At 33.9% G+C, this 22,132-nt stretch overlaps 1 protein-coding gene across 1 annotated transcript in view; it reads left to right on the top strand.

Moving 5' to 3' along the window:
* The first annotated feature begins 357 nt into the window (after positions 1-357).
* LOC127848384 (uncharacterized) overlaps positions 358-22,132 on the top strand; it is a 62,266-nt gene continuing 40,491 nt past the window's right edge. Inside the window, exons 1-8 of the mRNA XM_052380819.1 lie at positions 358-459; positions 989-1,070; positions 1,481-1,631; positions 7,115-7,219; positions 7,882-7,992; positions 11,169-11,343; positions 16,383-16,561; positions 19,239-19,361. Coding sequence (XP_052236779.1) covers positions 1,506-1,631; positions 7,115-7,219; positions 7,882-7,992; positions 11,169-11,343; positions 16,383-16,561; positions 19,239-19,361 — 819 coding nt within the window. The 5' untranslated portion in view covers positions 358-459; positions 989-1,070; positions 1,481-1,505. The remainder of the gene's footprint in view (positions 460-988; positions 1,071-1,480; positions 1,632-7,114; positions 7,220-7,881; positions 7,993-11,168; positions 11,344-16,382; positions 16,562-19,238; positions 19,362-22,132) is intronic.

Here is a 22,132-nt window from a genome sequence, read left to right as displayed (position 1 = left end):
GTTCAAATATGCTCATATTAGATTTTAACTTTTAATGTGATGTTGACAAGTGAGCTATTTGGAAATGACATAATTTTATAGACTTCTATTTAAAGATACAGCACACATAGTGGACGTGACATTTTTTCACTGCACACTTTACCATTTCGTCAACTTTCGTCGACTGCACCACAAGAGTGCTCGAAAAAAAAAATTGGAACGCAGTTAAATTATTGATCCAAGACTACTTTCACTAACACCGCGATGTTTTGCGTATGACAGACAACAATTTGTTGTCGACAATAGCCCCAAATAAATAAGGTACGTTGCTACCCAAGCAACATTCGGATATGTTCTGTCAACTTCATTGTGCTATGACTATGTGCGCTCAAATGTAAACATGCATTAATTAACGTGTAATTTTCGTTGTTTTGGATTAATTGCCACATCTGACATAAATATTAATTTGACCATTGAAAGGTACTTGTACTAATACATGTTATTATTCCACGTATCGTTGTTGTATTAAAATTTTTAGGCATGTATTTATATAATTATGATACACGTGTGCGGATTTTTCAATTGCACCACATTTAATACAGAGACAGAATATGTGCATGGAACAAAGTACCTTTGTACTTACCTTTTATGTTGCTTACTTTTAACGCTGTATCATTATTTTATCATAACATATATCTAATATTGTAGTATAGTATATGTGCATATGAAACATTTCAATTTATGGTTTAAAACACCTGTGAATTGACGCGGAAAATGGACAATCCCTATTGTAATTCCACTGAAATCTAAATTTGTAAGTCATGAAAAGAGGATTAGGTGGATAAAGAACTCACAACTAGAATAACTATTTAAAGACTTTTTCTCATTTTTTCATTTATTATTTTCAAATGAAAGAAACTAATTCACTGATTTTTTACTTTAAAAAGTTTAATGTTTTTGTACAAAAATAATTATAATATCAATAACAATAATTGTTTGGCTTTCACAGGGATTGAAACATTGGACTTTTGGGCAAGAAATCAAGCGCTCTTTTTCTGTGCCATTCAGTTTTAGAGACTCAACAGCATATGGTATGTAATATTCTTATTTTGCAATATATTGACAAAAAGCATAACAAAGTCATTTTTCTTTTCTAAAATTGTGTTGATGTTTAACAATAAATAACTTTAACTTAATAAAAAAAAATTAATATTTGTCTTAGCCATGAAGTAAGTATGCTTTTTTGAATATGATTATACGTACACTCTATGTTCAATCAATAGCTGCCAACCTGCGAACAAGTCATTTAATGAAAAAAATCATACAATGTTAAAATTTAATTCTTTATCATAATTGTTCATTATTTGGTAATTGTATTTGGATAGCGAATACTTGATTAGCTTGATTGTTTATCACACGCATCTATAGGTCAGTTTGCTTTAATCCTAGTTATACTCTATACATGTACATTGCTTAATCATTTTCGTGTAATGTTTAACAGACTTGTCAAGATATAGGACAGAGTGATGTCAGACCAAGTGATGTCAGACGGAGTGATGTCAGACGGAGTGATGTCAGAGCATGTGACCTTGACTGCTGATAAAGAAGAGTCTTTGTTGAGGGGTTACATACCATGGGATCACCATCTTCTGGTAAAGTTCAGCATATCAGTGTTGTTCTGTGGAAAGGGTGTTTAAAGTATTTGCATTAAGGGTCATCCCAGATTAGCCTGTGGAGTCTGCACAGTCTAATCAGGGACTGCACTTTCCCCCTAAACTGGATGTTTGCTTAGAAGAGACTTTTTTTAAACAGAAAATATAAAGCAAAAAGTGTCGTCCCTGATTAGCCTGTGCAGACTGCACAAGCTAATCTGGGATTAAACTTTACGCACATGCATTAAACCCCCTTTTCACAGAGCACTGCTCATAAAATTTTGACTCTTTGCAGTAGCAAATTATAGTCCTTTTATATTATGTATTAATGTGGAGTGTTTGACAGTGGTTTTCTTCACTGCTCTGGGAGCAGTTCCAGCATCCTTCAAATTAGGAAAAATTCACCAAAAATGCATTTTTTATGATTTATTATTTTCCTGCCCACATGCTCAATATAGCTGTTACACTTGTTCAGTGTTTGTTCATGTGTTAGTGCATAAGAATGTCAAATTTTTCAGGACTGTAACTTAATCATTCATCATCAAGTAATAAAACAATTTACCACATGTTTTGTTGGGTGTCCCATGTTCATTCATATTCATACTGCAAGGGTTAAGGTCACACATGGAAGTAAAGGGCATATTTTATCATCATCAAAGCCTTTGTTTGCCAATTTAATGAAATTTCATGAATCTCCCATGAAAAAATACATGTAAAAAAAAAAGAAATTGTGCTTTGAGTTTTTAATCTTAACATGTACAAAATTTAAGAACTTAAATATAAATAGTGATGATCTTCCAACCTTAGGAAACAAGATATATTTTGACATAATTTGCATTGGAAATTATTTCTAGGCTTTTTCGTGCCTGTTTTTGGAAAATAAAGCACTTTGGGGATTGGGAACTTTTTCACGGAAAAAAATCTACAGATTTAGGGATAATAATTCAGATTAGAAAAAAATTGTATAAATAGGAATTGTATACTTTGTAAGTTGTAATTGAAATAAAAATGAAATATAATTATTATTAGACGCTTGGTGTAAAAAATAACTAACTGTGAAAGTGGGATTTTTTTTTTATTGGGATTTTCTTGTACAATTTTGGTTTGCTAATGGGTCCATTAAATGGACCCGTTGATACGCCAGGAAAAGGCCTGATTCCCAATCCTATTACCCATCCTGGTATTTGTTTGCAATAATAAGATGTTTGCTGTTTGTGAATATGTAATATCAATTAGATTAAATATCCATTTTAATTTCTTTCAAATTTCAAGCAGTTTTCACTCTCTCTCTATATATGCGATACCATATGTTCATTGTAAACTTTGTAGATGTAAATATTTGGTTCAGTACTTATTGATTGATCAAGTAGATCTTACCACTCTGAATGCCAGTCACTATAGTCCTTTGAAAGGTGGCCTATGACCGTGAAGCTATAGATTTATTGATTTTCATTGACAGCTTATTTGGATTCAAGCAGACTTTTTGAATGGGGGAGCAAGTTGTTAAAAATGAATGGAGATTGATCTACGTTTATAAAACTCATGAATATGCATACACAGTTTAGTGTTATGCATAAATTTAATGTTATTTAATTTATTTATTCAAAGGTACCAAACTGTGGATTGTCATACACTTAATTGTAAAAGCATATTAAAAACCTCATCATCCATGTATTGTAGATTATGCGAAATGATAAACTTTGTTAAAGTTAATACATGTGTATTGATGTAAAAATAGTAACATGTACTTGACAATGTTCTTTTCATTAGTTTTTACAATTTAATTGTTTCTTTTTTACGATGATATATAACTCATAATAATAAAAGATATGCTTATGCCTTTGAAAATTGTTTTCTTGAGATGAATTTGTGAATATACTGCAAGGGGACTCACAGATATTGGGGTCTATTATGGATACATACTAGTATGCTTAGTCAATAGCAATAGTATGGGGGTCAATTATGGATACATAGTATGCTTAGTCAATAGCAATAATATGGGGGTCTATTATGGATACATACTAGTATGCTTAGTCAATAGCAAAAGTATGGGGGTATATTATGGATACATAGTATGCTTAGTCAATAGCAATAGTATGGGGGTCTATTATGGATACATAGTATGCTTAGTCAATAGCAATAGTATGGGGGTATATTATGGATACATAGTATGCCTTGTCAATAGCAAAAGTATGGGGGTCTATTATGGATACATAGTATGCTTAGTCAATAGCAATAATATGGGGGTCTATTATGGATACATACTAGTATGCTTAGTCAATAGCAAAAGTATGGGGGTATATTATGGATACATAGTATGCTTAGTCAATAGCAATAATATGGGGGTCTATTATGGATACATAGTATGCTTAGTCAATAGCAAAAGTATAGGGGTCTATTATGGATACATAGTATGCTTAGTCAATAGCAAAAGTATAGGGGTCTATTATGGATACATAGTATGCTTAGTCAATAGCAAAAGTATGGGGGTCTATTATGGATACATAGTATGCTTAGTCAATAGCAAAAGTATGGGGGTCTATTATGGATACATAGTATGCTTAGTCAATAGCAATAGTATGGGGGTCTATTATGGATACATAGTATGCTTAGTCAATAGCAAAAGTATGGGGGTATATTATGGATACATAGTATGCTTAGTCAATAGCAATAGTATGGGAGTATATTATGGATACATAGTATGCTTAGTCAATAGCAATAGTATGGGGGTCTATTATGGATACATAGTATGCCTTGTCAATAGCAGTAATATGGGGGTATATTATGGATACATAGTATGCTTAGTCAATAGCAATAGTATGGGGGTCTATTATGGATACATAGTATGCTTAGTCAATAGCAATAATATGGGAAGCCTGACTACGTTCAGATACAATCTGATCATTATTATGAATTTAAGACAAAACGGTTGTAAGTTAATATAAGGTATTGTTGTGTGATAGTTAAATAATGTTCTATTTAATGTTCATTATCTTAGTCCATGTCTATAAAAAAGAGAAGATTTTTTTAAATTTATTTGTATGATGCTGCTTTGTTTTATTGTATTATTATTTTATGTTAACCATCCACATGTGTACCAAGGTTTTAAGCTCTGTCAGTCGAAAGTTATAAAACCTTATGAAAACAGCTTGAATCTTTAAACAAAAAGCACCTCATCATATGTATTATTTATAGTAATGTTTTAAAACACAACTATTCCACTGCAGGTTTCCTTTTCTTTAAATGTATATTTGATACCTGTAATTGTACCATTTGTTTACAATAGTTGTCATCTTTTGTTCAAACATTCCCATGATCATTTATAGCTTTGATAATATGAAAATTTAATGACTTACAAAGTTTTTTTTGGAGATTTTCTTCTGTACTGGACTGGTATCAGGGGAAATATTGAATCTTCAATCTGCATATTCAAAACTGAAAATCAACGCATACATCTTAATAATATCATACATGTTTGGAAAGGAGATTTCTGCACTTCAGAATGACAAGACTGATTCAGTTTTGTGGCATATTAAGTTTGGTACCATTGGCACTTATAGCTTAAGTACTCTTTATAATTGATACTGTATTAAGTATACATGTATTAACAATTGAAGAGGACAGTTGGCAGACAAGTCCTTTCACAGCATCACAGCTATACATTATGCTACTAATATGATTATGCTGCGATATAAAAATATTTATTGAAAAGATGAGCACATTTGCAAGAACAAAACATAGGATTCAGAGGATATTGGATGAATTTCTTTTCTAATTATATCATCAAAGTGCTACACCTTGACAAACATTCATTTGTTAACATTGTGCATACCACATACTATATTCATTTGACTTAATGTATTTACGTTTTATAAGAATACATGATTTATTTGAACTTAACAGTTTTTACGGTCCCTGTAGGGGGTCATATAGCAGTCACACTGTATGTCCATCTGTCCGTCCATCTGTCCAGCATTTTGTTTCTTGGGCATTTTTTTCTAAACGCTCTCAGATATTTACCTGATTTTTTGGTATGTGAGTCAATCTGCATGACTTACAGATCAAGTTTGAGTTTCTTTCCGGTCCATTGATTTTTGGAAAAGTTATGGGCCTTTGAAAATTTCTCCAGAATAACAGTTTTCTGGACTTGTTTCATAAAAGCTTGCAGAGAGTGACCTGGTTTTTGGCATGTGTGAGTCTATCCACATGACTTGAAAATCAAGTTGAGTTTTATACCAGTTAATTGGTTTTGACTAAGTTACGGGCCTTGGACTTCGAGGAATTTTCTTTAAAATAACAATTGTCTGGATTTTTTCCCTAAACACTTGCAGATATTGACCTGATTGTTTGTCTGAGTCTTCATGTACCTACATGACTTACAGATCTGAAGTTTGAGTTTGTTAAGGTCCTTTTTTGACTGAAGATATGGCCTTTTAGTTTTCTACAAAAAAAACATCCTGATTTTTTTCTTGGCTACTTTTAATTTTGGCTGTACACATTATTGTCATTGTTTTGTAAAAATACAACACATTTATATTCAATCAAACATACATTTTAATCTCCTTCAGAGAGGGCGGCATTTAGCAGTCACTCTGTCTTTGCATCATTGCTAAACATCCTGTCTTTGCTATACTTTAGCTATTTATTTATGGATTTTGAAATAACTTGTTAGCTTTTGTAAGACAACATGCAGCATATCAAACATATCATCTTACCTCATAAGTCAAGATCATAGTATAAGTTGTCAAAGGTCAAATTGACCATGAAGATTTGTATCTTTGCTATAACTTTGCTTTTTATTGCAAAATTCCAAAATTGATTTTGACATGGCACAAATGTAATGTAAACCATCATAAGACGACATATCACATATAAAAACCTTCTACCTAAAAGGTCAAGGTCACAATCTAAGTTCAAATTTAAGGTCGATATAGACCATAAAGTAGCTTGTTGCTGACATACCTGGAGTTTGAGACAAAAGTGGAATACATCTGTGCCCTATAGACATTTGTCTTGTTTTGTGTTGTATGTGTATACTCTGTTAGTCAATGTCCCAGTCTATTAACTAGTGTATACTCTGTTAGTCAATGTCCCAGTCTATTAACTAGTGTATACTCTGTTAGTCAATGTCTCAGTCTATTAACTAGTGTATACTCTGTTAGTCAATGTCCCAGTCTATTAACTAGTGTATACTCTGTTAGTCAATGTCCCAGTCAATTCACTAGTGTATACTCTGTTAGTCAATGTCCCAGTCTATTAACTAGTGTATACTCTGTAAGTCAATGTCCCAGTCTATTAACTAGTGTATACTCTGTTAGTCAATGTCCCAGTCTATTAACTAGTGTATACTCTGTTAGTCAATGTCCCAGTCTATTTACTAATCCGCACTTACAAAATATTTTTCAAGATCACCAGCTGTGGTTTTTTCACGATCTCTAGCTTTTTGAATAAAGTTTGAAATGTTTACATTCCTGTTTTTCCAGGACACCTTGAAGTCAGACAAAAAGATTGACCAGATCAACTTCGCAGGAAATGGATACTTTAATGATGGCCTCCTTCACATGATACTGGACCATGGTGCCAACAAAGTAAGAGCTCAATTTGAAACATTACTAAATGTAGTCAAATGCATGAAGCCTGAGTCTATTAAAAATAAAGCTCTTTAAAACAAAGAAAGTATAAATAATCTGTGCTCTGTGAAAAGGGGGTTTAATGCATGTGGGTAAAGTGTTGTCTCAGATTAGCCTTTGCAGTCCCCACAGGCTAATCATGGACAACACTTTCAGCTATTTTTCGTCTCTTCTTAAAGTCTCCTCTTAGGAAGTGGAAAGCAGGAGGACACAACGCACTTGCATTAAACCCCTTTTTCACAGAGCATGTCCCAAAAAGAATGTGTAAGTTTCTAAGTTAGGTGCAGCAAGGAACATTTCTGTAAGTTATGAACATACCTGAATGTATTTAAAAGAATGTAGCCTGAGTCTATGGAAAATTAAGCGTATAATTCTTATTATTTTAAATTTTAAGCGAATGTATGAGTTTCCAAGTCTTGGGAAGGAAAGAACTTTTCTTTAACATTGTCTTTTTAAAACTGGAAACATAAGAATAATAGATTGATGAACAGTTTTTGTTTGCTTATTGTTTTGATAATAACATCTTAGTACAACTTTATCTGTTGCACAATTAAACATGAGCTTATGTCATTTATGTTATGTAAATAAAACAGTTATCATATTTCAATATTTTATTTCAGGGCTCATTCAAGGAATTGACCAGCATCAACCTGCTAGGATGCGAGCATGTGACAGATCACGGGATGCGTTGCCTAGCAACAGTTCTACAGGAAGCTGTTAATCTGAGAGAGGTTAGTCTTTGATGGGAAATTCTATTAATTTAAGACCAATTTACTTAAGCTCACTTGCATCAGAATTATATAGCTTAAGAGACACTCTTGAGTCACTTCTTGTTTGAGAACCAGTACTTTGTTGTTAAGAGCAGATAATATTAATTCTGCCATAGTGGGAAGTGTTTATTGGTCAAATTTGGGGCAGTTTGTTGTTGTTGTTTGTTGTTTGAAAATGCAAAATTCAATTTATTTTCCTATGCAGCAGCGTGAGTGAGTCTATGGTTTGAACCTTAGTAAAATTAAAAACACATTTTCTCAATTTAAAAGTTTTTGTCTGAAAAAAAATAACATACATTAATTTCCCAATTTGTTGTTTCCCGATCCAAAGGGACATAATTTTCAAAATAGTGAAAAAAAAAAACAATGGTGTGGATAACTAAGCAGACACCATACCCATTATGCAATTGTCATCTCACATTAAAGCCTGAAATCATGTGATTTTAATGTGCACACAAAATTATCATTGTTAAACTACTAATGCAAAAAGTCCTGTGCGCTGTCCTTGGCCAGGCCTTCAACAAATGTAATGTTCAATTGAAATTTCAATGCACTACAAAATTAAGAGAAAATTTGTATCAATATGTTCCTGAAATAAAGGTTAAGTGAAATATTAAAAGGAAATGCATAGAATTACTGCATTTGACCTATCATATATGTTAATAATGAGCAATAAATCTTTGTGAAAAAGTGCATAAGAAATTAAATTTTTCATCAGATATTTAACTCTTTCAGTGCTGGAACCGAATTTTAAAGGTCTTTGCAAACAGTTTGGATCCAGATGAGATGCCGCAGAACGTGGCGTCTCATCAGGATCCAAACTGTTTGCTATTCTGATAGTATTCTTTGAAAAAAAATGAAGAAAATGCTAATTTTAGAAATTCAGCAGACGACATTTTAGCAAACGACAAATTTCCGAGCATGTAAAGGGTTATAAAGAAAACAGGCTCCTTATCCTCATCTCTGCTTTATAAATAAAATTTGATCTTATTTTAATTGCAAAAGTATTAGAAGATCATGTGAGCCGTTAAAATGGGTCTTAACTTTTTCAGTGCTGGAACCGAATTTTGAAGACCTTTGCAAACAGTTTGGTTCCAGATGAGATGCCACAAAACGTGGCTTCTCATCAGGATCCAAACTGTTTGCTGTTCTGATATTATTCTTTGAAAAGAAATCAAAGAAAATGCTAATTTTAGAAATTCAGCAGACAACATTTTAGCAGACGACAAATTTCCCAGCATGCAAAGAGTTAGGCCATATATGGCTAGAGTAGCACCAGACCAGTCTTCACAAGTGTGCATTTTGGTCAAGAGCTGCTTGGTACCTGATAGGACCAAGACACCTGGTGTAGCTTAACCCTTTATCACTTAGATATGTATTTTGACACATGTGTAGATCCTTAGAAAGTTACATGCTATTAAAGACCTTTCTTACTAGGTTTAAGGTTTAGAGGCTTCATTTCCAAACTTACATACTGATAAGCAGCAAACAGTATAAAACCTGAACAGACTGCGAGTTACTCGCAGGCTGTTCTGGTTTAGTGCTGTTTGCACATAGTCATTTCTACTTTGCTACTGAGTGGGAAAGGGTTCAGACTGGTGGGATCTGGAATGGCCTTTAATTTTGTGCACTTTTTATAAGAATACAAATGATCAGATTTTTTTCATAAATTTGTTTTTAATTTGCTGTTTATTTTCTTGTCATGCCTCTTTACAATCAGGGTTTAATTCTTATGCATCAGATATCATTATGATTGTTTATTAGAAGATTAACCCTCCCTGTGCTGAATTGTTTTATGAGGTTATATATCCCATTGCTGACTTGTTTAGGCCTGATTATGCTAAATTGACCTACTTCACTTGCATTACATGTTACATTGGTTTTATGTGTCCAATTAATACACAATTTGCCATGTGAACTCGTCACACATTTTGTTTGACGATAATCATACCGTATACACATTTGATCAATCTGTTGCCATGGTTACCATAGAAACAACAATAAAAACAGGTTTTTTGTGTTTAAATCCTCTTTATAACACTTTACATGGTCAGCTCCAAACTGATTTCTAACAGGACATCTATATATACATCCACATATCATTCGTAATTATGTTAAGTTCGGATATTGATAATACATATCAAAGACATTTCATAATATAGAAGACATAGTGAACAGATTCTACACCAAAAAAAGGCTTGATAATGCTTAATTGACCTACTTCACTTGCATTACATGTTACATTGGTTTTAACTGTCCAATTAATACACACTTTGCCATGTTAACTGGTCACACATTTTGTTTGACAATAATCAAGGGAAGTTAAGCAATGGCACTTTCTATTAGTAATAACAATGTTAGAAACACTATGTCCCCTTCTGTGCTGCTTTTTATACATGTATATTTGACCTTTGACCTTGAAATGTGACCTTGACCTTTCACCAGTAAAAATGTGCAGCTCCATAAGATACACATGCATGCCAAATATGAATTTGCTATCTTCAATATTGCAAAAGTTATGGCAAAATGTTAAATTTGGAGCGAACAAACACACAAACCAACCAGCCATTACAGACAGGGAAAAAAATGTCCCGCACTATAGTGGTGGGGGACATAATAATAATAATTATAATTATTATAATATTATGTCATGATCAATATACCTATGAAGTTTCATGATCCTAGGTGTATACTTTCTTGAGTTATCATCCGAAAACCATTTTACTCTTTCGGGTCACAGTGACATTGACCTTTGACCTACTGACCTCAAGAAGAAAAATAATATTTATTTACTTTATTTTTGAAGGACCGTCCAAACTTCCCACCCAAGCTATTGCTATTGCTATCAAACTTATTTGTTTGTTTTATGTCTGTACAAATTTTCAATGGATTGTGTAAAATATACCTGAACTATTACCTTTACCTTATTGAATAATTTGAACAATTTCCCCATGATGGCTTACCTTGTACTGTCAAGCACTCGAATAATCGAGCGCGCTGTCCTCTGACAGCTCTTGTTTATTCTAAATATTATGCAGTTTTCAAAAAAACAATTTTAAATTCTAAAATTCACTTTAGTGGTCACTAAGGACATTTTTACGAAGACATAACTTGTACCAAATTGGAATGTATTTTAGGTGAATCTGGATGGCTGCAAGAGATTGTCAGACGACACTTTTGCCATGCTGGAAAACATCACCCATAGCAACAAGACTCTTAGTTGCTACATGCGCGGGACTGACCTTGTGTATCTCACTGGGATCAAGAAGATTAAAACTCATGGATGTCCCAAAATTACTGCAGACAAAAAATGTAAGGCTATAAACATTAATTTTTTGTGATTGCTTTTGTCCGTTGTTTTGTGTCTTGCCTTGTGTGCGGTCAACATTTGCCTTGTGAATAGGTAAGGGGCAACATTAATTGCCCTATCTTCTTGAAACTTTCTCAGAACATTTAAGCAAATTATATCTCGGCTGAATTTTTAACAGTGTCATGCTGGGTCTTAAACTAGAATGCAAGGTAAAGTTAAAGAAAATGTTGGTGAACACTCTGGAGGTCGCATTTATTGCCCAATCTTAATGAAAATTGGTCACAATATTTTTTTAATGATACCTGCTAAGTCATTGTTCGAAACTGGGCCACATTGGGTCTCAAAATAGGTCACTAGGTAAAATTAAAGGAAAGCTTGTGAATGCTCTAGAGCCAACATATGAAACTTGTTCAAAACATTTTGTCCCAATGATATTTTTAGCTCACCTAAGCACCACGTGCTCATGGTGAGCTTTTGTAATCGCCTTTTGTCTGTCGTCTGTTTTCCGTAGTGCGGCATCAACGTTTGCCTTGTTAACACTCTAGAGGCCACATTTATTATCAACTTATTAACTTTTTCAGAAGATTTATCCCAATGATATCTTAAGTTCAAAATGATGCTGGTTGGTTGAAAAACATGGCCACCAGGGGGCGGGGCATTTTTCCTTATATGGCAATAGTAAAACCTTATTAACACTCTAGAGGCCACATTTATTGTCCAATCTTCATTAAACTTGCTCAGATGATCTGTCCCAATGATATCTTGGATGAGTTAAAAAATGGTAACCTTTGCTTGTAAAACATAGCTCCCAAGGGGCAGGGCATTTTTCCTTATATTGCTAAGTATGGCTATAGTAAAATCTTGTTAACACTCTATAGAGCCCACATTTGTTGTCCGATCTTCATGAAACTTGGTCAGAACATTCATCCAATGATATTTTGGACGAGTTCAAAAATGATGCCGGTTGGTTGAAAAACATGGCCACCAGGGGGCGGGGCATTATTCCTTATATGGCTGTAGTAAAACCTTAATTGTTAACACTAGAGGCCACAGTTATTTTCCGATCTTCATGAAACTTGCTTTGATGATTTGTTCCAACGATATCTTAGATGAGTTTGAAAATGGTAATCTTTGCTTGAAAAACATGGTTGCCAAGGGGCGGGGCATTTTTCCTTATATGGCTTTATATGGCTATAGTAAAATCTTGTTAACATCTAGAATGCTACATTTATTGTCCAATCTTCATGAAACTTGGTCAGAATATTCATCTCAATGATAGCTTAGATGGGTTTGAAAATGATTCCCGTTGGTTGAAAAATATGGCCACCTTAGGGGGCAGGGCATTTTTCCTTATTTGGCTATAGTAAAACCTCTAGAGGCCACATTTATTTTCCGATCTTCATGAAACTTAGTCAGAATATTTTTCCTAATAATATCTTGGATAAGTTGGAAAATGGTTTTGGTTTCTTTAAAAACATGCCCACCAGGGTGCGGGGCATTTTTCCTAATATAGCTATATATGGCTTTTGTAAAACCTTGTTAACACTCTAGAGACCACATTTATTGTCCTATCTTCATGAAACTCGGTCAGAAGATTCATCTCAATGATATCTTGAACAAGTTCAAAAATGATGCCGGTTGGTTGAAAAACATGGCCACCACGGGGGCGGGGCATATTTCCTTTTATTGCTATATATGGCTTACGTAAAACCTTGTTAACACTCTAGAGGCCACATATTTATTGTCCAATCTTCATGAAACTTGGTTAGAAGATTAGTCCCAATAATATCTTGTTATCTCAGGTGAGCGACTTTGGGCCTTTCAGGCCCTCTTGTTTTATTAGTCATGTAGGATCCAAAACTAAGGTCAGGATCAAATTAAAGAAAAACCTTGTGAAACTCCTGGGGTCATATTTATTTCCCAATCTTCATGAAATGTAATCAGAACTTGTCCAGATGATATGTGTTGAAAAACTTAGTCATGAGATTAAATAAAATGAAAACACTTTGTAGAGGCCACATAAACTGCCCCCTCTTCATAAAACTTGGTGAAAACAGTCATCCTAATGATACCTCAGATGAATTGAATTTTGTTGTTTTAATGTTACATGAGATAAAAAGCTTGTTAACACTGGTCTAGATGTCTCATTTGCAATCTCAATAAAAGTTTGATTGTTTTTCTAATTTTTTATCAGACAAATGAGATATAGTCTCTGTCCATTGAAGAAAAAACTATTAAGGCCATGAGGCGCAAAAGTTTTTCTAATTAGCTATAGTAAAATCATATTAACACGAGAAGTCACATGTGTGACCCACTCATCAAAATCCACTCATTGAAAAATATATGGCCGCCAGGTTTTGGGGCATATATATTTTTAAGTCTTTTATGAAACTTTTTGAGCACAACCAGCTCAGAATTGTTCATTGGGGTCTCAGGTAATTGCTAAGGGCTTTCGGTGCTGAAATCTTGTTATTATCATTCTTTACCTATTTGTTTTTAGCTGTACTATTTATCAAATAGTGTGAGCTATACTACTCATGTATTTGCTGCTTTCTACATCTGTGTCTATGTTATGTTGTAGTTTTGATAAATATGCATTATCTCTTTTGCACTGTTTCTACATGTACTACGCTTATTTTTCCCCCTACCAGTTTCACTGGAGGGGACTTATTGTTTGCGCTCTGTGTGTCATTGAGTCCGTCAGTCTGTGAGTCTGTAACCAGTTGTCTGGATCCTGCGATAACTTTAAAAGTTCTTTAAATTTTTCATGAAACTTAAACATGGATAGATGGCAATAAGGAGATTATCAATGTCATTTCATATTGTTCTTACGTCAAAAATTCTGGTTGCTATGGCAACGACAAAAAAATTATTATTTCTGACAATGGTGGTGCCGGTAGGGGACATATATCGCTTGGCAATTGTCTTGTTAAATTTAAACTTAAACCCTTTACCACTTAGATACGTATTATGACGAATGTGTAATCTAATAGATAGTTAAATTTAATAAATGGCCTTTCTGACTTTATTCAAGTGTTAAAGGCTTTATTTCCAACCCTTAGATGAGCAGCAAACAGCATAAAACCTGACGAGACTGCGAGTTTTATGCTGTTTGCACACAGCCATTTTTACTGCGCTTTTGAAAGGGAAAGGGTTTAACATGTTTTCAGGGTCATTACTATGGGAGGTCACTGACAAAGGCCGATTACTCTGACATACATGTGAACAGATTTATGCCCCTTTTCTGTTGTTGGAAAATTCTTGTAAACTTGTTCATGAAACATCTCCAATATATCTCAACAACTAATGAAATAAATCTAAATATATGTGTTCATGATCTGTATGAACATTCACAAACCATCCTATAGCTAAGACCTGGACCAGCTTGTTTGTCTGGTTAGATTTGGGTGCAAGATGAAATTAAGATTCAAAATTACAACATGTTACATTTTGGTAACATTCATTCATTAAAACTACGCACAAGGGAGGCAAGTCAGGTCAAGGTGAAGCTAACTGTTACGAAAAAATGGTTAACTTTGTCCACTCAATAACTAGAGATTTGATGGAGGTTTGACTTTGTCCACTCAATAACTAGAGATTTGATGGAGGTTTGACTTTGTCCACTCAATAACTAGAGATTTGATAGAGGTTTGACTTTGTCCACTCAATATCTAGAGATTTGATGGAGGTTTGACGTTGTCCACTCAATAACTAGAGATTTGATGGAGGTTTGACTTTGTCCACTCAATAAAAAGACATTTGATGGAGGTTTGACTTTATCCACTCAATAACTAGAGATTTGATGGAGGTTTGACTTTGTCCACTCAATAACTAGAGATTTGATGGAGGTTTGACTTTGTCCACTCAATAACTAGAGATTTGATGGAGGTTTGACTTTGTCCACTCAATAACTAGAGATTTGATGGAGGTTTGACTTTGTCCACTCAATAACGAGAGATTTGATGGAGGTTTGACTTTGTCCACTCAATAACTAGAGATTTGATGGAGGTTTGACTTTGTCCACTCAATATCTAGAGATTTGATGGAGGTTTGACTTTGTCCACTCAATAACTAGAGATTTGATGGAGGTTTGACTTTGTCCACTCAATAACTAGAGATTTGATGGAGGTTTGACTTTGTCCACTCAATAACTAGAGATTTGATGGAGGTTTGACTTTGTCCACTCAATATCTAGAGATTTGATGGAGGTTTGGGACTGAAGTGTGTATGTATGTTATATGCAGACATTGCTTGCTATTGCAAAGTGTTTTTATGAAAATAAATTGATTGGTAAAAAGACCAATATCTGGTTTTGCGTCATTGCCACATCTCTGGTAATTAATCTAAATTTTCATATTTAATTGTTCTCATAGCTAACTACATGTAACTATAACAGATTATTTCAAATGTGTCTAAACACTAAATATATTTACATACTCAATATATTTGGTAGCTGGCCAAAAATGTACACTATCCTATCAACATGGAAAAAAATCCAGCAGGCTGTCTTTAAAGAGAGCACTTTTGTTTCAGTTATGATGATGATGATGATGGTGGTGGTGGTGGTGGTGGTGATGATGATGATGATGATGATGATGATGATGATGATGATGATGATGATGATGATAATGGTGGTGGTGGTGGTGATGGTGGTGGTGGTGCTGGTGGTGGTGATGATGATGATGATGATCATGATGATGACAATGATTATTTGAATAGGAAACATATTCTAAGATCTGGGTTATAATGGTGATATCAACTGGAGGTTACTGCATTGTCTGTCGATGATGATTGTAATGATGAAATGATTCTGCTTTTGCTAGCGGTGTTAGTGATGGTGATAATAATGATGTATGTGTTGATGGTGGTGGTGATGGTTTTTGTTGTGGTAAATATGATGATGATATTGATGATGATGTTGGTAGTGGCTGTGAAGGATATAATTAGGATAGTGTAGTTTTTGTGGTGATTATGATTTAAAACAACATTAAATTACAGATAAAATTATTAATTTTGATTTTAAACCTGTATACAATTTCAGCACACGACAATATTGAAGGCCACATACTCCTTGTACCTGAGCCAGGTATGAAGAACTCTTTTGCGGAATTCTTGTACTCTGGGACTATGACAGAGAGGAACGCATCAGGGACCCTTCACAGATCAGATCTCACAGTGAACGACTCCAAATTGACGCTGACAGAGTTATCTCCCTCCAATGTAAGTGCTGATTGTTACTCCCAACTGAAGCTGACAGAGTGATCTCCCTCAAATGTAAGTGATTATTGTTCTTCTAAACTGATGCTCACAGAGTTATCTCACTTCAATGAAAGTGCTCATTGTTACTCCGATCTAACGCTAACAGAGTTATCTCCCTCAAATGCAAGTGTTGATTGTTCCACCCAACTGACGCTGACAGAGTTATCTCCCTCAAATGTAAGTGCTGATTGTTACCCCCAACTGACGCTGATAGAGTTATCTCCTTCAAATGTAAGTGCTGATTGTTACTCCCAACTGAGGCTGACAGAGTTATCTCCCTCAAATGTAAGTGCTGATTGTTACTCCCAACTGACACTGACAGAGTTATCTCCCTAAAATGTAAGTGCTGATTGTTACCCCCAACTGACCCTGACAGAGTTATCTCCCACAAATGTAAGTGCTGATTGTTACCCCCAACTGACGCTGACAGAGTTATCTCCCTCCAATGTAAGTGCTGATTCTTACTCCCTGCTGATGTTTACAGAGTTATCTCCCTCCAATGTTGATGCTGATTTAAACTTCAAACTGACACTGACAGAGGTATCTTCCTTCAATGATATTGCTGACTTTAACTGACACAGACAGAGTTACCTCCCTCCCATTTGAGTGCTCTTTTTTTACTCATGTTCAAAAGCAGAGAGTAAACAAATAAGGAACTTACTGGCATATATTCCCAAATTTTGTAAAGCATTTCTAAACATCTTGGCTCTCACTTCAATGGATATATGAGCCTTCCTGTGGACAAATGGGATTAAATGCATGTGCATAGAGTGCTGACAATATTAGCCTATGTAGTCTGAACAGCTAATCAGGGATTACACTTTCCGCTCTGATAGTATTTTTTGATTTTTGCCAGTATAAAATTTTGCGAATTAAGTGAAATAAGAGGCACTTGCTAAAACACTTTTAATTCATAATTTAAATGCTATGGACAGGGTCAAAGAATTGACTGTTGTATGACAGCAACAGTGATTTATTAATATATGATTACTGATGTCAAATTAAATGGCTTTCCCTGGATTTTTATAAACATGCACTCAGATGATTAATAAGTGTAAAACCAGCTGGTTTTGCAGACATGCGTAGGGCTGTCATTTTCTGTGTGCGTTTTAACACTTAACCACTTAGATGCATATTTTGACGTGTTTGTAGTCCCTTAGAAAGTGAAATTTAATTATAGACCTCTTACTAGATTCAAGTTTTAAAGGGGCCGTCCAACAGATTTTAGCATGAATTGAAGCTTGTCATTAAATGCTTTAAATGCTTTATATTGATAAATTTAAACATTTGAACTAAAAATCTCCAGTAAAATAACAAGAATACAATTTTAAAAAAGGAACCCTCAATAGGGCTGGAACTTATTGTGACCCCTGGATTTGTGGAGTCTTGAAGTAAAAAGTCTCCCGCCTAGACCACTCGACCATCCAAGCTCATGCTTAGAGCGGATGTATTATTAAGCTATATAAGCAATCCTTGTTAAGTTTCCCAAAATATTGTTTCGCGTCGCAAGATGCTTTATCTGTTTGATGGCCCCTTTAAAGGCTTTATTTCCAATCTTTAGTTACCGATTAACAGCAAACAGCATAAAACCTGAACAGACTGCAAGTTACTGGCAGGCTGTTCTTGTTTTATACTGATTGCAAGAGCCATTTTAACTTTTCTTCTTATAAGGAAAAGGGTTGATTGTGTATTCCTGTCATATTTCCAAAATTTCAAGGACATGTGTTAATCTGGGCCACATGTGACCTGAAACAAGGCGACCAGCAACTGATTGTATTTTAAAATATAAATAACTGTAGCAAATTCAAAAGATTATCTTTTTTGGATTAAGATAACTGAAGTAAAAGACCTTACTTTAATCTAATTATTCAAAACTCAACCATTACATGCACCTGTTCGGATATTTATTTTTTATTTAATCACTTACCAAAAAGGTGTCCTAAAAATGAAGATACACAAGAGGGGAGAGTTATCCAGATTTATTCAATTGGCGCCTGGTCAAGTCTTCAACAAGTTGTGTCCATGTTATCAGATGATTGCTTTTTTATATGCATTGCAGTGTGTGTTTTTTTCGTACAAATTGGGGGAAAGTAGATGGACCCATACCCAATGGAAAAAAGTGTATATTTTCCCCAATGGGACCTAAAAAATTCAAATTGAAGGTTTCTTAAATAATGGAATAAAAGAAAATTAACTTAATCTCAACATTGAGTTCAGCTCTCATCAAGATCTATAAGTTGAACCATAGTAAAGTTTTGGAAATCACTTTAATTCTCAATTTTCAAGTATTTGATAGAAAAATAACAAAAACACTAATTTCCCAATTTTTGTCAAAACAAGACATTTTTTCCCAATCCAAATGGACCTGGCTCCATTCATAAAAAAAGGGATCGTGAAAACAAAAGCAAAACATGCATGGCTTGGATATTTCAAAGTAAAAATGATATGCTAAAGGTAAGCTCTGTTGAAATATTGACTGGACCGCACCAGTATTTTCCCAGTGAAATATTGACTGGACCACACCAGTATTTTCCCAATATAATATTGAGTGGACCACACCAGTATTTTCCCAGTGAAATATTGACTGGACCGCACCAGTATTTGAAATACTGACTGGACAGCACCAGTATTTTCCCAGGTGGTGTTTGAACATCTGACCTGTCTGCCCTTGAGTCAAGTGGTGATACCTGTGGACGCAGCATCAGAACCAGCCGACATCACCAGGCATGTGATGGACACGATTTCACAAGTGGTTGCCAAGGTAAAGTATCATCTAAAAAAAAAATATATTCTCAATCAATTGCGAATGTTTAACATTCACTTAACTTTGCAAAGCTGAAAGAGTCTTTTCTTACATCATTCATTTTCACAAAAATTCCTTCATTTGTAAGAAATGCATACAAATCATGCTGTTGTTATTTTGTGCATGTGCATTGTCTATTTGTTATTGTGTTATTGCTTTATTGTTTTTTGATGTTGATCTGTATATGTTAAATTGCAAATCTGTTCTGTTCTATACATGCACAAATTTCAATGCTACATGTATGGGGATTTAATGCAAAAATAAACAGGCAAGCAAAAATATGTTTATTATAATAATCACAAAAAGAAAGTGGTCCAAGTATTCTAACATTATACATGTTGGTTGTTTATTATAGACAAAGACGGAATCAAATGTTGGCTATTCTGCACTATTTATTTGGGGAGCCTTATTTATTATTTTTAATCGTCTAAAGAATTGAATACTGGTCGTGTACGTAGTTCTGGCCACTTTTGGGACTATTTAAATTTTGTTTTTTGTTTTAGGCAACTGGTTGAATATAAACTTCACATATATAATCCTGGGTTCAAAACTCACCTAGCATAAACATTTAAATAAAATTAGATCAGTGTATGATACTTTTATAAACAGAAATTAATGACATATAAACTATCAATTTTCGAAGGGCAATAGTACCTAAAAAATCGGCCACTTTTCAGTTTAATCTGCAGGTAAAATTACAAAGCAATATCTTTAGGCAAATGTCCTAAATATAAGCGACATCACATTATTATACCAGTTACCCCCCCCCCCCCACACACACACATACACGCCTATTTTAATAAATATAAACAAGCACTGTCAATGGGCAACTGCAAATTTCTATAAAAAAAACAACTTTTTAATAGGTTTTATCTTTTTTTCTAAAAAGTTTACTTAAGTGTCGATTTTTAGTTAACACTTATATTTAATTTAGCAACAAATAACCTATTAATATTCTAATCAAGTGAGGTAATTTATATATTAAAAGTTTATATTTTGGTCCTAATTTTTAAGGATTTTTAAGTTTTTGAATATATGTTTTTATACAATTAATTGGAAATATCTTAATTAAAGTATATCAGATAAAAATAATAATAATTTTATCAAATATATTTGTTTCTTATATGAATATAATGTACACAACTATAAAGGATGATGTCACTCTCCCCACACGACACAAATTTCCTCCTACAATTGTGACATTTTAATACAAAAGTTAACAGTGATTTGCTTCTTTAATTTGCACAATATTGAGAGTAGGGTTGGTTTTCAAGTTGATTTTAATAAAAATCATCAAAATGTGTACAGTATGTTTAGATCATGAAAATGATTTAACAAAGGTGGCCGATTTTTTACGTACAGGCCGGAATTACGTACATGTACATGACCAGTAGTAAAATTCACATGCTGAAATGCACTCTTACTAAATCACTAAAAATTTACAATTTTTTGGACAAATTATTGAAAGACAATTATATGTTTTTATATTTGTTATAAGTATATTTACCCAAATCGTAAATGTTATTAAATTTAGCTGTATTTGTTTGCATGGTTTATTTATTGTAGTATGCATTTAATAATATCATAATGGAATTTTTCATGTAAATCACTGAATCGTATGTCATTCACACAATTTGAATGAATGAAATCAATGCCATATTGTTTTGTGATGATTGTAATACAGGGTTGAATGTTTAGTTTACCCCTTTGAATGCTGGGAAATTTGTCTTCTGCTAAAATGCCGTCTGCTGAATTTCTAAAATTAGCATTTTCTTCGATTTTTTTCAAAGAATACTATCAGAATAGCAAACAGTTTGGATCCTGATGAGACGCCACGTTCTGTGGCGTCTCATCTGGATCCAAACTGATTGCAAAGGCCTTCAAAATTCGGTTCCCGCACTGAAAGGGTTAAACCAATTTATTTTACCTCGATTGCATAGATAGCTTAAGGCTTATTGAAACACTCTCGAGTCAGTTTGAATGGGGTTGAATGAATATAATGTTGGGTATAATTAACCCTTTCAATGCGGGTACCGAATTTTTAAGGCCTTTGCAAACAGTTTGGATCCAGATGAGACGCCACAGATTGTGGCGTATCATCAGGATCCAAACTGTTTGCTATTCTGATAGTAATCTTTGAAAAAAATCGAAGAAAATGCTAGTGTAAGAAATTCAGCAGACGGCATTTTAGCAGACGACAAATTTCCCAGCATGCAAAGGGTTAAGATTGATGGAGATTAAAGATACTGGTAAATATTGTCCTGATGCTTTAGCCTTTAAATCAAAACAATATATTTTCTATCATTTTGTTTTTGAATAACCCACATTCAGGACTCTAGATACATATTAGTGTATGCGATTTAATACCTTCATATCTATACTCCTTACCGTGGGTTCTTTTCATGATGAAAGTACAAATGAGGATGTCTACACAATCTAAACAACACTTGCAAATTTATACAGGAAAAAAAGGAATGCAGATTTGTATTGACACTGGTTTGCTATTTTTAGAACTTACTATATTAACCTGTGTTTTTATTTGTCCTGTTTGTGAGTGAGATGGTAATCTTTAACATATTGTGAAATTGCTCATCTATTAAATTTATATATTCAACTGTTTCAATGATTGCTTTCATAAAAAGCTGCATCATATTGGACAATTTTCTAAAAAAAAATGGGGCGGATATGTTAATGCTGCAGACATCAACATAAGTTCAATCCTTAAATTT

Source organism: Dreissena polymorpha, chromosome 10 (genome assembly GCF_020536995.1).
Source record: "Dreissena polymorpha isolate Duluth1 chromosome 10, UMN_Dpol_1.0, whole genome shotgun sequence".
Classification (NCBI taxonomy): domain Eukaryota; kingdom Metazoa; phylum Mollusca; class Bivalvia; order Myida; family Dreissenidae; genus Dreissena; species Dreissena polymorpha.
Note: the sequence above shows the minus strand (reverse complement) of the source record. Positions and strands in the feature narration are given on the sequence as shown.